Genomic DNA, 15,589 nt, shown 5'->3' on the forward strand with positions numbered 1-15,589 from the left:
CGGGGAGCTGTTCGAGGAACACAGCAGGATTTAAGGTTGAACAGTAATGAAAAGAGAGGTAGGGGGTTCCGTAATAGTGAAACCGCATAGCGGCTCAAGCGGGCTTGAGTCAGATGCTGGGTTTGCTGAGACGTTAGGAGAGCCACAATAGAGTGCAAGGTATGCGCTTGTACTGGCTGGTGAAGGGTCAGATTAGAGGCTGCCTGCGCTAACAAATGGACAGCCGTAAGAATTTGGGTGCAGGGAGGTAAACTGCAAGCTACAGGATCCAATTTAATAGAATAGTAGGCAACCGGGCGACGCCGGTCACCGTGCTCTTGTGTCAGAACACCAGTGGCACATTCATCAAGAACATTAACGTACAACTGAAAGGGTCTGTCATACATGGGTCATCCTAGCGCTGGGGCGGTAGCCAGGGCGTCTTTGAGAGTAACAAAAAATTGCTTCGCCGAATCGGGGAGTTCAAACTTAAGAGGAGCATTCTGAGAGGAGTACGGAGTTAATTCTTTAGTATGGACAGTAAGGTTCAGAATCCATTGTTTGCAAAAGTTCACCAATCCTAAAAAGGCTCGCACCTGCTTGGGCGATGTAGGAAATGGGGTCTGCAATATAGGAGTAATGCGTTCCTGAGTAAGGGAGCGATCAGTTGCACTTATTAGGACACCCAAAAATTTGACCTGCCGTTGGCCTTTATGAACTTTAGTGGGCGGGATCACATATCCCCATGAATGGAGGCGGATGAGCAGATAAACGGTGTCACACTGGTTAGTGACAAAGTCAGGGCTGGCAAGGAGTAAATCATCAACATATTGGATGATGGTGGAGCCACCAGGGGGTGATAATGTCGCTAACTGGGAGTGCAGTGCCTGCGAGAAAAGGGTTGGAGAATGAATGAAGCCCTGTGGGAGCCTAGTCCAAGTGTACTGGTTGCCCTTAAATGTAAAGGCAAACACATACTATGATTCAGGGGCGAGGGGTATCGCAAAAAATGCATGTTGTAAATCCACAAGGGTAAAAACAGTCGCTTCAGGTGGAACATTACTAAGGATTGTAGCTGGGTTTGGGACAATAGGATGTAAGGATTCCACGATCTGATTAATACGTCAGAGGTCTTGGACCAAACGCCATTTGGATGGTCTTCCTATCTTAGGAACTGGAAGAATCGGGGTGTTACAGGGCAATTGGCATGGTATCAAAATTCCTTGTTGAAGGAAAGATTGAATCATGACCGAGACTCCTTCTTCAGCCTCGGGGCGTAAAAGGTACTGTGAAATGGAGGGCAAGGGCATATCAGGCTTGACTTTAATAGCGGAGGTACATTGGTGAGACAAACTTCGTGTTTGGAAGCCGCCCATAAATCCGCGTGGACTCCTGAAATCGGAGACTGGACTGATCGATGGTGGTGCAATGTACCCGTTAGACAAAATGGTTGGGGAAAATACTCTAAAGTGCCTTCGGGGAAGGTTTGCTGTCCGGTAAAGAAAGGATCAGCTTGTCCTTGTAGTGCAGCTGCCAAAAATCCCAAAAGATTTCATTGATAGTAAGGGTCACGTGGGTGCCACGAGTCCGGACTGATGCCAGAGGATACCTCAACAAGAAAGGCAGAACCTTCTTTTCCCTCAGCGAGGCCAACAAAAGAAACGGATTGTAGAGAACCGAGGGCCTCTTGGTAAATGCTCTCCAATTCAGTCGAGCATCCCGTGTGATCGTAGCAATGTGGATTAGGAATATCTAAGGGAGGTGAAAAGTGGGAGGGGTCAAAATCAACCGACCACCATTGTGGAGTAGTGAAAAGGGGAAAATTTCGAAGCTGGGCTTGCGGGATGGCTGATATTGTAATGCCGTTATCAAGGCAAACAATTTCCACCTGCAAGGGACACAGCAAATAACGTCTGTCCAGGTTGACACCGAGGACGCGGGTAACCGTGAAAGGAATGCAACATTCCCGGCCATCAAATTGAACAGAGAGCGGCTTCGTAAGTGGATAAACAGCACCTTCCCCCATGAAACCAGCAAATTCCACATGCTTATCAGAGAGGGGAAATCTATGCTTCTGAATTAATGTCCAGTCTAACGTAGAATTAGTCGCACCGGTGTCAATCCAGAAGGGGATGGGCATGCCTTCTATGTAAATCGTAGCCGTGGGCTCGTCGAATGGTCCGCTGAGGACCGGAAAGTTCGATCGGGCTAGTCAGTAGGGGTTAGAGGCAGTGATGGGGTTGAAATCTACCTTGTCGTCGGGGTGCTGGACAATCCCTAGCGTAGTGCCCTGTCCGTTGACAGTTGAAGCAAGTGACATTATATTTGGCAGGAGGACGACGCGGAGGAGCGTTGTCGAACTCCTCCGTGTGTGGCGGAAAAGCCTCCTCCTCCTTAGGTTGAAGTGATAAATCAAGAAGAGCCTGATTGACAGAGGTGAAGGGTTGTTCCATATTCAGGGGTTGCGTTTGTGACCGGGTACGTGATGCAACGGGAGAAGCGGCAGCGAGATCATAAGGGGGAGGCTGGACTTGCGACGGTGGCAATGAAGCAGCGGGGGGTGCTGGATAAAGGGAGGATCTAGGAGCCAACTCCTCCTCTTCCTCCGTATCGCCTGAATAGGGAAACATCGGCATGACAGGGCAACTGGGAGGATCCTCCTTTCATTTAATCTGATGTGCTAGCCCAACCTGCATATTACTCGGAGATTTCTTATTACTTTAAAGTTTCCCAATTCTTTGATTTCCCGTCCACACACTCATCAATCCCTTTTCTACGGGCGTTATCCCTCCAACTCATTAATAGCGATTGTTCGTGGCGCCTGGTCGACTCTCTTTTCCATTCTGAAATTAAAGTTTTCCATTTGGAACCTGCATTCTTTGTCCAAATTTCTTTTTCTGCTGCAGTGCAATTTTCCAAGTTTCATGTGCCGCCTAGTGGCCAAATATCTTTACCTAATTTTCTGTGTAGTGCAACAGATAACCTTCGGAAATTACGTTCTTGAGGAGGGGTCTCAGAACACATAAAAAGCAAAGGAGAATTGCCCCCTGTTTTGTCTAAACTCTGTCCCATAACGTCAGTATACTGTACCCCTGGCAAAAATGTTTAAAAAATTCCTAGTACCAAGATCAAATCACAGGGTCCCTGACCCAAACGAACCCTGTATAACCCTGATCCGGATTGAAAACGAGATCAAGAGGTCACTGACCTGAGGCTAACCACAATCGGGTCCCTGACCCTATACACTCTACTCACAGTCCAATTTAGATTCGAGTACCGTCACCTGTTTCCTCCGTCAGGGATCAGGGGTCGTAGCAACGATCCGAGAGAGAGAGACCAAGGTGGATCTTACCTTGTGCCGGCGTCCGTCTCCGGGTCGTGGCTCGATCACTTCTTCAGTCCCCCCACGGAATTCACTCAGGGTATTGGTATCTGCTCGCCTGCGCCAAATGTAAAAGTCAATATTTTCCTGCTTCTTTGACTGTGGTAAAGACTCAACAATAGATTGTTATGGTAAAATAACAAGGCTTTATTTACGAAAAGACCGCATGCAGTTTTGGCTGAAACGTGAGGTCGGAGAGCAGTTACTACCACTGCTAATTCCTTCCCAAGACCGTGCTTTTACAGAAAATCAGTTCAGTATTTATACATTATCAAGATTGCGTGACTACAGCTTAGTCAGGAATTCGATCGGAAGTAGAAACGTAAGCAATGTCATGAAACAGGCATGACCTGTTGATCTTCTATGACTCTTTGTCTCATCCCTCATACCATTATCTTGTCCTTTGATAGAACATTAAAAGGTCGGAGGAGACTCATCCATTCCTGATCTTATCTTGTCTTATTCATACAGCCCTGTGTCATGATGAGTTAACCTTATCAGAAATTATAGAGGTCAGGCATTTTGGAATAGCTTGACCTTCTCTGATCTTATTTCATGCTTTATGTTATGCGGAGTCAGCCTTATCGGTCTTACTGGGGTCTGGCATATTGGAATGGCTAGATCAACATTCCTTATAAAGGGCTCTGGTACATTGAAGTGGCTAGGTCAGCTTTTCTTACATTGTACCTACTAGTTGACCAGTCTTCCCATTGACCAGTTTTCCCATCATTCCATTAGTTAATTTGTACAACATCACACCACCCCTGTGAATGTTTCTGTACCACCCCGATGGTGTTTCTTAACTTGACCCAGACAGGTTCCACATCATCTGTGCTAATATCTTTCCTCAATATTGTATCAATATCTTCTTTAATCAACAATGCAACTTCACCACCTTTTCCTTTCTGTCTGTCCTTCGTAAACATGGAACAGCTCCCAAGGTTCCCATCCTTTATCACCTTGGAGTCATGTCTCTGTAAACCCAACTATATCACACCCCTTTACATCGATCTGCGCAACTATATCACCCATTTTACTTTGAATGTTCCCATTGTTCAGATACAATACCTTAAGGCTTGTCCTTTTAACGTTCCTTGTCCCTTTCCTACTATTTTTACTGTGTCCTTATCTGATTCTGATTTTTCTGCCACCAAAAGAGTGGTGGAAGCTCAATCTAGATAAATTCTTGATTAGCAAGGGGGTGAAAGGTTATCGGGGGTAGACAGGCGGATGCGTGTTTGATGTTGCAATCAGATCAGCCATGATCTTATTGGATGGTCGAGTAGAGCGAGTGGCCTTCTGCTCCTTACTCATATGTACAGTCGTACACATGTCTGACTGCAGTTTGACCCATTTCACGGGGAGGACAATCGACTGGCTACTACCTGCAGTTAGCCAGAAGTTACAGAAGTTACCTGTTAACAAAGACAGAACAGTTGTGGAAGGGCTTTTTTAGGGAGGTTGGGAATCTGAGGAGAAAGAACCATTTACAGTGTCAGCTGAATCGGTCCAGGGCGGAAAGGTGAGTTTAGTGGAAGTGGGGTCGAGAACAAGTGTTTTATACAAAAGAAAATTGTTGGGTTGGTGTGGCCTGCGGATCAATGGGAAGAGGCAGCTGAACAGATGAGATGGATTTTTTGGTCAACGGTGTAATGACTGGGCAGCACGGTAGCATTGTGGATAGCACAATTGCTTCACAGTTCCAGGGTCCCAGGTTCGATTCCCGGCTTGGTTCACTGTCTGTGCGGAGTCTGCACATCCTCCCCGTGTGTGCGTGGGTTTCCTCCGGGTGCTCCGGTTTCCTCCCACAGTCCAAAGATGTGCAGGTTAGGTGGATTGGCCATGCTAAATTGCCCTTCGTGTCCAAAATTGCCCTTAGTGTTGGGTGGGTTATGGGGATGGGGTGGAGATGTTGACCTTGGGTAAGGTGTCCTTTCCAAGAGCCGGTGCAGACTCGATGGGCCGAATGGCCTCCTTCTGCACTGTAAATTCTATGATAATCTATGACTGCACTCACCGGTGAAGTTAGTTCAAATCAATGTGGGGGTTGGGGGGTGCGTGGGGGGAGAGTCTGCGTGGGTTTCCTCCGGGTGCTCCGGTTTCCCCACTCAGTCCAAATATGTGCAGGTTGGGTGGATTGGCCATGATCAATTGCCCCTTAGTGTCCTGGGATGTGCACAACGATTCCGAGAGGGGAATGGCAGTGCTGATTGTAGGTGGATTGAAAATGGTAGCTTGATTGGAAAAATAATCGCACAAAGGGCTGATGTGAATTTCATTCTTTTCGGCAGGTTTGACTATCTGACTTTTCTTGTCATAGATGTTTACAGCAAGGAAACAGGCCCTTCGGCCCAGCTTGTCCATGCTGCCCAATTTCTGTCACTAAGCTAGTCCCACTTGCCTGCATTTGGCACATATCCCTCTATACCCATCCTGCCCATGTAACTGTCTTACTGCTTTTTAAAGGACAAAATTGTACCCGCCTCTAACTGCCTCTGGCAGCCCGTTCCAGACGCTCACCACCCTCTTTGTGAAGACATTTCCCCTCTGGTCTCTTTTGTATCTCTTTCCTCTCACTTGTAACCTATGACCTCTAGACCTCTACATGATCAACCCTAAGCCTCCTACGCTCCAGAGAAACAAAGTCCCAGCCTACCCAGCCTCTCCTTATTACTCAGACCATCAAGTCCTGGTAGCATCCTCGTAAATCCCTTATGCACTCTTTCTAGTTCAACAATATCCCTCCTATAATAAGATGACTAGAACTGAACAAAGTATTCCATGTGTGGTCTTACCAATGTCTTGTACAACTTCAACAAGACGTCCCAACTCCTGTGTTCAATATTCTGACCAAGAAAACCTAGCATGTTTAATGCGTTTTTCACCACCCTGTCCACCTGTGTCTCTACCTTCAAGGAGCTATGAACCTGTATTCCTAGATCTCTTCGTTCTGTAACTCTCCCCAACTCCTTACCATTAACTGACTAGGTCCTGCCCTGAATTGATCTACCAAATTGTGTTTGTTGGGTCTCGACCTCAGACTGTTAAACCTTTGAGAATTAGGTTTTATGATGGGCTTTAATCGTAATCATGAGAAATGTAAGTTAACAATGAAAGCAATGTATATTGGAGACTAGAGCAAGAAGTCTGCAAAATAATGGAAGCACTGTGCTAATATATTCTAATTGCTGTGTATTAATTTCTCACAGTGGACAACAGCTGATGATTTACTGGCTGCCATTCATTCCACTGGAATACTTGATGTTGATGCAATGAAATTTTTTGAAGTTCCAAGAACTGGTCAATTTAGAGGGTGAGTAGAAAATGATATGAAAGCAGAGAACATTGAAATGATAGCAAGTTGTAGATGTTTCTGGAGGATGGGAATGAAAGGAGTTAGTTGTACTTTCTCCGAATGCATGGTTTGTGCTGGGTCTCGACCTCAGACTGTTATAAATATCTTAAATATCTATAAATATTATAAAAAGCGACAATCCCAAAATACAATAATCTTATAACCTCATAGCTGTGAAGTTTGTGTTTCCTCTCCTTTGGCTGAGTTTTGTGTGTGTGTTCCTTTCCATTTGTCTGCATGCTACGGATCTATACTATCTTTCAGATTTAACGGAAGGCCCATACTTGAAATGTTAATTATCACAACAGGTATTTAAAAAATATATATTTTTATTCCCCCTCCCCACCAACCCCCCCCCCCCCCCCCCCCCCCCCCCCCCCCCAACTAATGTTCGATGTTATCCAGTTCTTGAAAGTGCATAATAAATAATGCCCATGGCTTGTAGAACCCCTCCGAGCTTCCCCTCAGTTCAAACTTAACCTTCTCAAGGGTCCAAGTATTCCAACAGGTCCCCCCGCCACGCCTGGGCACTGGGCGGAGAGGCTGCTCTCCATCCCAGCAGGATCCGCCTCCGGGCGATCAACGAGGCGAAGGCTATGATATCTGCCTCCGCTCCCGTTTCCAACCCTGGCTGATCCGACACCCCGAATATGACCTCCCGGGGACCCGGGTCCAGTTTATCACAACAGGTATTACTTGGCCTGTTCAGTGGTTCCAATATTTTGTTTTAGACATTCATATCTTAGTTTCTCCGAAGTATTCGGCTACTTCCATGCCTTTCCCTCCTGTTGCTTCATGTAATGACCATCTAAATCATCAAATAATCGTGTTTACTTGGGCAAGTCTTTCCACCAATTCTTTCTATCCCACTTTAGTATTTCATTATAATGATTATTCATAGTTTTATTTTCCAGCTTTAATGGAAGTTTCCTGTTCCTGAAACATTGATTTGCCTGCACTTTACACTTGCTGTACCGTCTCATTTTTTGTTTGCAAAATCCCAACATTTGCCATCTTTTGCTTTTCACTTTTACATTCATTTTTCAAAATTGTAAATAGGGAAAGGCTGTTGGGACGGTAGGCTGCTTACCCCTTTTGAGGGGGAGAGCTGACTGGTGGTGATTTAACTTGAGGATCCTCACACCTCAGGTGAGGTTGAGAAAGTGAGCTTTCATCAATAACCTCAGCCGATGCAGGAATTGAACCCTCACTGTTCACTGAGTGTCTTTAAGACAGAGATAGATAGGTTTTTGATCAAGAAGGGGATCGGGAATTATGGGGAGAAGGCAGGAGAATGGGGATGAGAAAAATATCAGCCATGATTGAATGGCGGAGCAGATTTGATGGGCCGAGTGGCCTAATTCTGCTCTTATGGTCTTACCTTGGCCTCGCTCTGCATCATGAACCAGCTGTCCAATCAATTGAGCTAAATGATAATAGAATGCACACATTTGACAGGTGTTGCCTTGAAATTCTTGAGAAACAACAGAGCCTGTAAGGAGTATGCAGACCTACCAGGAACAGTCCTTTGGCACTAATTTCAAATCTGCATCTGGGTGTGAGATTGGCCAATGGGATGCACATTCTATGATGCACGTTTGAAAAGAGTTGCCTCCCTCTCACGAACCCAGGGTGATCTTCACCTATCACCTTCGGGAGGCACTCCTCCAGCCTACCCGCCAGTACCTTCGCCAATATTTTTGCGTCCACCTTCAAAAGTGATAAGGGCCTAAACGACCCACACACCGTCGGATCCTTATCTTTTTTTAGCAACAGGGAAATCGATGCCTACACCAAAGTTTGTAGCAACACCCCCTTCCCTATCGCCTCTTCAAACATCCCCACCATCAGGGGTGCCAGCTTATCCTTGAATTTTTTATAATATTCCACCGGAAACCCATCCGGCCCTGCCACCTTCCCCGACTGCATCCTTCCAATCGCATCTTTCATCTCCTGCTCCAATATTGCTCCTTCTAATGTAGCCCTGTCCCCCTCCCCTAACCTTGGATACTCCAACCTATCTAGAAATTCCTGCATCTCCCAGTCTCTGCCAGGTGGCTCTGACCTGCACAACCTCTCATAAAATTCCTCAAAGACCTTGATAATCAGATCCGGAGCCACCACCAACTTCCCTGCCCTATCCCTCACCTGAACAATTTCCCATGCCGCCTCCTCCCTCTGGAGCTGACCTGCTAACATACGCCCCAAACTGCACATCCAGGCAAGTGCTCATCCAGGCACTTTTTTAAAGGATGTGAGGCATCCCGCCTCTACCACCCTTCAAGGCAGTTCATTCTACTACAGCGGTTTGGTCCTTGTTAGCAGATGATAGCCACTGAATTCCTCTTTATTGACTGTAAATAGTTGGTCTCGACCATGGACAGCCCTTTGTTTTATGAATTGGTCTCTTGCAGACCTACAAGTAAAGTATTGCCAGCAGACATACCTAATTTTGCATTTGGCGAGAGCTTTGGGCAGAATAGCCCACACAATATTACCGTTATGGAATTGATCCTCAGATATGAGCGTACACAGTATCAGCCTATTTGGGCATCTATTGTTCAATGAATCTTGACCATTTGGACTTCTCAGTTTATGTTTTGATATTGGAATAGTTTTCACTTTGGTTAGTATTATTGTAGCCCCAGTAGAGACCGATTTAGAGGAGCATTTATTGGAGATATTGATTTTTAGTTGTCAAATACATAATCACAGGAAGTCATTTTGTGGGCAAATGTACGAGGGATTGTTGGCGAGGCCTAATCAAAGCAGTGGGGAATCTTTCACCTGTTTCTATCAGCTTGAGAGAGGGGGGAGGAGAGGTGGAGGCTGAAGGTTGACCTAACAGGAATATAAAATTCTGAAGAGTAGGTTGTTTTCTTTTGTGGAGAAATCGCCGAGAAATGCAATAGGGAACTCAGGAGTAGCTACTTTCCCCAAGAGTAGTGAAATTGCATATCTCCCCACAGGGAGTACTTGAAGGGGATAGCAAAGATGCTTTTTAGGAGAGCTCGAAAAGTGAAAGTGGGAGAAGGGGATAGATGATTACGATGATTAGATATAGATGAAGAAAGATGAGAAGGCTCGAGTGGAGTATTAAAAGTGCGTTGACTAGTTGGGCCGAAGGCTTGTTTCTATGGTATATCCAAACTAATTCATTCGATTAGGCCCATTCCATTTGTTTAACAGGAACAGAAGATTAATTGATTAACATTTGAAAGTTGGATTATTTGTATTTGGAATGGAAGGCAAATTCCATGTCGACTGCAAGATGTGCTTCTATGGTGTAAAAGTGTTTTGTAATGTCATGAGGGCGTTATGTGGAGCAGTGGTAGCATCCCTACCCAGGGCCAGAAGCTCCAACGCCATTTAAGGTGCATTCATAATGTTACCAAACGAGTTGATTATCAGCCTGTAAATATTTTCTATATGCCCGATGACCCGAGAGCAGGAGAGATTCCTGGTCCGTCATACTGCAGAAGGCGGCATAAATCACCACAGCACTTTGCCAAGCACAATCATGGGTCAGTCCAATTGAGGTCCATGGTCACCAACATCCTTTTGGGGCATGATACCTGAAAGAGGAGGAGGATGCTAGAAGGCTGAAGAGAGCAGGAAATGCCATCCCTCGCAAACAGAGAATTGTTGAATGTTGGTGGCTCAAGTCATCCGTGATGCACCTATTTTTAAAATTGCTGTAGTTTAAGGGGGTATTAACTGGCCTTAATTCCAAGCAGTAATAAGTTCTCAAATTCACTGTAAAGCTTAGTTCTAACAATGCAGCCAAATGTTTCCGCCCTTGCAATTCAGTTTTCTTAAAATGTAGCAAGACTTGTTCCACAATGCAACACCTGTTTGTTACTCCTTGCCCAAAACCAGGTACATTTTGCAGAGCACTAGCTTAATTTCATTGTGTGAATGATTTAGATATGAATGTATGAGTGTTGATCAGTAAGTTTGCGGATGATATAAAAATTGGTGGGGTGGTAAATAGTGAGGAGGATAGTCGTCGATTACAGGAGGATACAGACGGGCTGGTCAGGTGGGCTGATCAGTGGCAAATGGAATTCAATCCGGGTAGGTGTGAGGTGATGCACTTGGGCAGGACAAACAAGGCAAGGGATTACATGATAAACGGCAGGACCCTGGGAAGCACAGTGTGCATGTACACTGGTCTCTTAAGGTAGCACGGCAGGTGGATACAGTGGTTAAGAAGGCATATGGTATAGGGGGCTGGAGAGTTTCAGTTATGACGAGAGATTGGATAGACTTGGATTGTTTTCCTTGGAGCAGAGGAGTTTGAGTGGGGGACATGATTGAGATGTATAATCTTGTAAGGGGTCTAGTTTGAGGACTGTGGTGACGGCAGCGTTGCCAATGGCTCCGAGTAGGAATTCAAGGAGTCCGGTGGTGCAGTTGAGGAGGCATTTTAGGGTGGAAGGGATGTCGGTGCTAACGCCGCTGTGCGAGAATCATGGGTTTGAGTCGGGGGGGATGGATAGCGTATACAGGAGGTGGAGGGAAGTAGGGCTGGTGAAGGTAGGGGATTTGTATTTGGAGAAAGGGTTCACCAGTCTGGAGGAGATAAGGGAGAGGGTAGATCTGCCGAAGGAGAGTGAGTTCAGGTATCTGCGGTTAGGGACTTTGCGCGAAAGGTCTGGAGGGGTTCCCTAGGTTGCCGGGATAGACCAAAACATCTGTACAGACTGTATAGTTGATTGTGGGGAAGCATGTTTCCCGGGGTGTTTGTTCACTGTAATCTGTTTTGATACATGTTTGTAAGAAAATATATTTTTTAAAAATGATTGAGATGTATAAAATTATGAGGGGCATAGACAGAAAGAAGCATTTCCCCTTGGTGGAGGGATCAATGACCAGGGGGCATAGATTTGAGGTAAGGGGCAGGAGGCTGTGAGGGGATGTGAGGAAAAATCTTTTTACCCAGAGGGTGGTGGGACTGGAACTCGCTGCCTGATGTGTGGTAGATGGAATTCAGTCCGGGTAAATGTGAGGTGATGTCCACGATTATTGTGGTTTTGGACCTTGGTGTTTAAAACATCAAGAATTGTGGAGGTGGAAATATTACTTGGACTTCTTTGAGACAATTTTTGGAGTATCAAAAATACCAGGACTAATAGAAAGGAAACAAGCCATTGCCACATTGATTGCCTGGAGTTGAATTTTATTAAAATGGAAATCCGAAGATCCGCCAAAAATATCGTTCTGGTTGAGGGATCTTGTGGCTCATCTGGGGAATTTTGGACGAGATGGAAGCTGCTCTTGTCTCTGTTTATGGAGAGGGGGGTAGGGAGGGGGATGGATAAGGGAGGAGGAAAAAGGGAATGTTTTAATAGAAATAAAAGAAAAGAATATCAAATTAGGATTGTATTTTGCTTATTTTTTTTATTGATTGTTTATATGTTATGTATATTCCTTAGTTTAATCAAAATATTTTAAAAAGTGAGGTGATGCACTTGGGCAGGACAAACAAGGCAAGGGAATACATGATAAACGGTTGGACCCTGGGAAGCCCCGAGGATCAGAGGGACCTTGGTGTGCATGTACACCGGTCTCTTAAGGTAGCAGAACAGGTGGTTAAGAAGGCATATGGTATACTTGCCTTTATTAGCCAAGGTATAGAGTTTAAGAATAGAGGGGCTTTGCTGAAACTGTATAAAACATTGGTTAGGCCACAGCTAGAGTATTGTGTGCAGCTCTGGAATCCACATTGTGGGAGGGATGTGATATGATATCACTGGAAAGGGTGCAGAGGAGATTTAACCAGGATGTTGCCAGGGGCATAGATTTATGGTGAGATTTAGAGAAGATGTGAGGAAAAACGTTTTTAGTCAGTGGTGGAAGTTTGGAATTTGCTGCCTGAAAGGGTGCAAACTAGAATCATAGAATTCACAGTGCAGAAGGAGGCCATTCGGCCCATCGACTCTACACCGGCCCCTGAAAGAGCACCCTACCCTGGTGCTGTGAAGCAACAGTGCTAACCACTGTGCTACTGTGTTGCCCGTGGTGGAGGCAGCGACCCTCATAACATTTAAGAAGTATTTAGATGTGCACTTGCGATCCCAGGGTATACAAGTCTATGGGCCCAGTGCTGGAAAATGCGATTAGAATAGTTTGCTGGTTGCTTTTGACCAACGCAGACGGATGGGCCGAAGGTCCTTTTCTGTGCTCTGTGACTTTAAGGCAAAGAGAGAGAAAGCAGTTCAAAGCCAGTCCAGCATTGAAGGAATGGAAAGTTGAGAATGAGTGTTGGAAACTGAGATAAGTTCATACACCCATCATAAATGAAATGTTGCTCTTGAAAGCAAAGATGGCACACTATTGTCACTGAATTTCTTACTTGTATTTCAAAAATTAACCTTGTGTTTTTTGTAGGTTTGTTAGTCTGAAATTATTTTCGAATTGTGATGTACAAAGATTGCTCAAGGTTCTTCCGAAGAAAGAAGTTCATGGAAGGACCCTGGACGTCCGCCACTTTACTATTGATAATTACCGGTATTTTAGAATGAAGTCCCAGACTGGTGAGTTTTCTGAACTCAATTGGGGGAAGGCTAATTACAACAATATTCGGCAGGAACTGAAGCACCTACGTTGGGGGCGGATGTTTGAGGGTAAATCAACTTCTGGCACGTGGGAGGCTTTCAAATGTCAGTTGATAGGGATTTAGGACCGGCATTTTCCTGAGAGGAGGAAGGATAAGTATGGTACATTTCGGGAACCTTGGATAAAGAGGGATATTGTGAGCCTAGTCCAAAAGAAAAGAAGGAAGCATTTGTAAGGGCTAGAAGGCTGGGAACAGACAAAGTCCATGAAGAATGTAAGGAAAGTAGGCAAGAACTTAGCAAGGAATCAGGAGGGCTAAAAGGGGTCACACAAAGTCATTGGCAAACAGGATTAAGGAAAATTCCCAGGATTAATGATTAAGGATTTGCACATATATAAAGAGCAAGAGGGTAGCCAGGGAAACGGTTGGCCCACCTGAGGAAGGAGCAGCGCTCCGAAAGCTAGTCATTCAAAACAAACCTGTTGGACTTTAACCTGGTGTTGTCAGACTTCTTACTGCACTCAAGGATAGGGGAGGGAATCTATGCGTGAAACCAGAGGAACTGGGCGAGGTACTGAATGAGTACTTTGCGTCAGTATTCACCAAAGAGAAGGGCTTGGTGGATGCTGATTCTAAGGAAGGATGTGTAGATAGCCTCGGTCACACTGAGATCAAAAAGGAGGTGTTGGGCGTCTTGAAAAACATTATGGTAGATAAGTCCCCAGAGCCTGATGGGATCTACCCAGAATACTGAGAGAGACAAGGGAAGAAATTGCTCTGGCCTTGACAGATCTTTGTATCCTCATTGGCTGCAGGTGAGGTCCCAGAGGACTGGAGAATAGCTAATGTTCCTTTATTTAAGAAGGGTAGGAAGGATAATGCAGGAAAATACAGGCCAGTGAGACTTGTCAGTGGTAGGGATATTATTGGAGAGGATTCTTTGAGACAGGATTTACGCCCATTTGAAAGCAAGAGGACGTATTAGCGAGAGGCAGCACGGTTTTGTGAAGGGGAGGTTGTGTCTCATTAACTTGATCCAGGTTTTTGAGGAAACGACGAAGATGATTGAAAATAGGGCAGTGGATGTTGTCTACATGGACTTCAGTAATGTCTTTGACAAGGTCCCTCATGTCAAACTGGTACAGAAGGTGAAGTCACATGGGATCAGAGGTGAGCTGGCAAGATAGACACAGAACTGGCTAGGTCATTGAAGACAGAGGGTAGCAGTGGAAGGGTGTTTTTCTGAATGGAGGGCTGTGACCAGTGGTGTTCCGCGGGGATCATTACTGGGACTTTTGCAGTCTGTAGTATATATAAATGATTTGGAAAAAAATGTAACTGGTCTGATTAGTAAGTTTGCAGACAACACAAAGGTGGGTGGAATTGCGGATAGTGATGAGGACCTCAGGGGATACAGCAGGATATAGATCGGTTGGAGACTTGGGCGGAGAGATGGCAGCTGGAGATTAATCCAGACAAATGTGAGGTAATGAATTTTAGAAGGTCTAATGCAGGTAGGGAATATACAGTAAATGGCAGAAGCCTTAAGAGTATTTACAGTCAGAGAGATCTTGGTGTACAGGTCCACAGGTCACTGAAAAGGGCAACACAGGTGGAGAAGGTAGTCAAGAAGGCATACGGCATGCTTGCCTTCATTGGCCGGTGCATTGAGTCTAAAAATAGTGTTGAATTCTGGTCACCACACTACCAGAAGGATGTGGAGACTTTGGCGAGGGTATAAAAGAGGTTTACCAGGATGTTGCCTGGTATGGAGGGCATTAGCTATGAGGAGAAGTTGGATAAACTCGGTTTGTTCTCACTGGAAGGACAGGGGTTGAGGGGTGGCACGGTAGCACAGCGGTTAGCACTGTTGCATCTCCGTGCCAGGGTCCCAGGTTTGATTCCCGGCTTGGGTCACTATGTGCGGAGCCTGCACGTTCTCCTCGTGTCTGCGTGGGTTTCCTCCGCGTGCTCCGGTTTCCCCCCACAAGTCCCAAATACGTGCTGTTAGGCGAATTGGACATTCTGAATTCTCCTTCTCTGTATTCGAACAGGCGCCGGAATATGGGGATAAGGGGATTTTCACAGTAACTTCATTGCAATGTTAATGTAAGCCTACTTGTGACGATAAAGATCATTATTAGACGCCTACAAAATTATGAGTGGCATGGACAGAGTCGATAGTCATAAAACTTTCCTCAGGGTGGAAGAATCAATTACTAGGGGACACAGGTGTAAGTTGTGAGGGGCAAAGTTTGGAGGAGATGTGCGAGGGAAGTTTTTTTACACAGATTAGTTGGTGCCTGGAACT

At 45.4% G+C, this 15,589-nt stretch overlaps 1 protein-coding gene across 4 annotated transcripts in view; it reads left to right on the top strand.

Annotated features, from left to right (window-relative positions):
• Window positions 1–15,589, top strand: part of LOC140393634 (uncharacterized) — a 130,368-nt gene that overhangs the window by 27,871 nt on the left and 86,908 nt on the right. For all 4 annotated transcript variants that reach the window (XR_011935700.1, XR_011935701.1, XM_072479909.1 and 1 more), the window contains exons 3-4: window positions 6,571–6,674; window positions 13,110–13,255. Coding sequence is in view for 2 of the 4 variants with exons in the window: in XM_072479909.1 (XP_072336010.1) it covers window positions 6,571–6,674; window positions 13,110–13,255 (250 nt within the window). In the remaining 2 variants the exon portion in view is untranslated. The remainder of the gene's footprint in view (window positions 1–6,570; window positions 6,675–13,109; window positions 13,256–15,589) is intronic.

Source organism: Scyliorhinus torazame, chromosome 17 (genome assembly GCF_047496885.1).
Source record: "Scyliorhinus torazame isolate Kashiwa2021f chromosome 17, sScyTor2.1, whole genome shotgun sequence".
NCBI classification, from domain to species: Eukaryota; Metazoa; Chordata; class Chondrichthyes; order Carcharhiniformes; family Scyliorhinidae; genus Scyliorhinus; species Scyliorhinus torazame.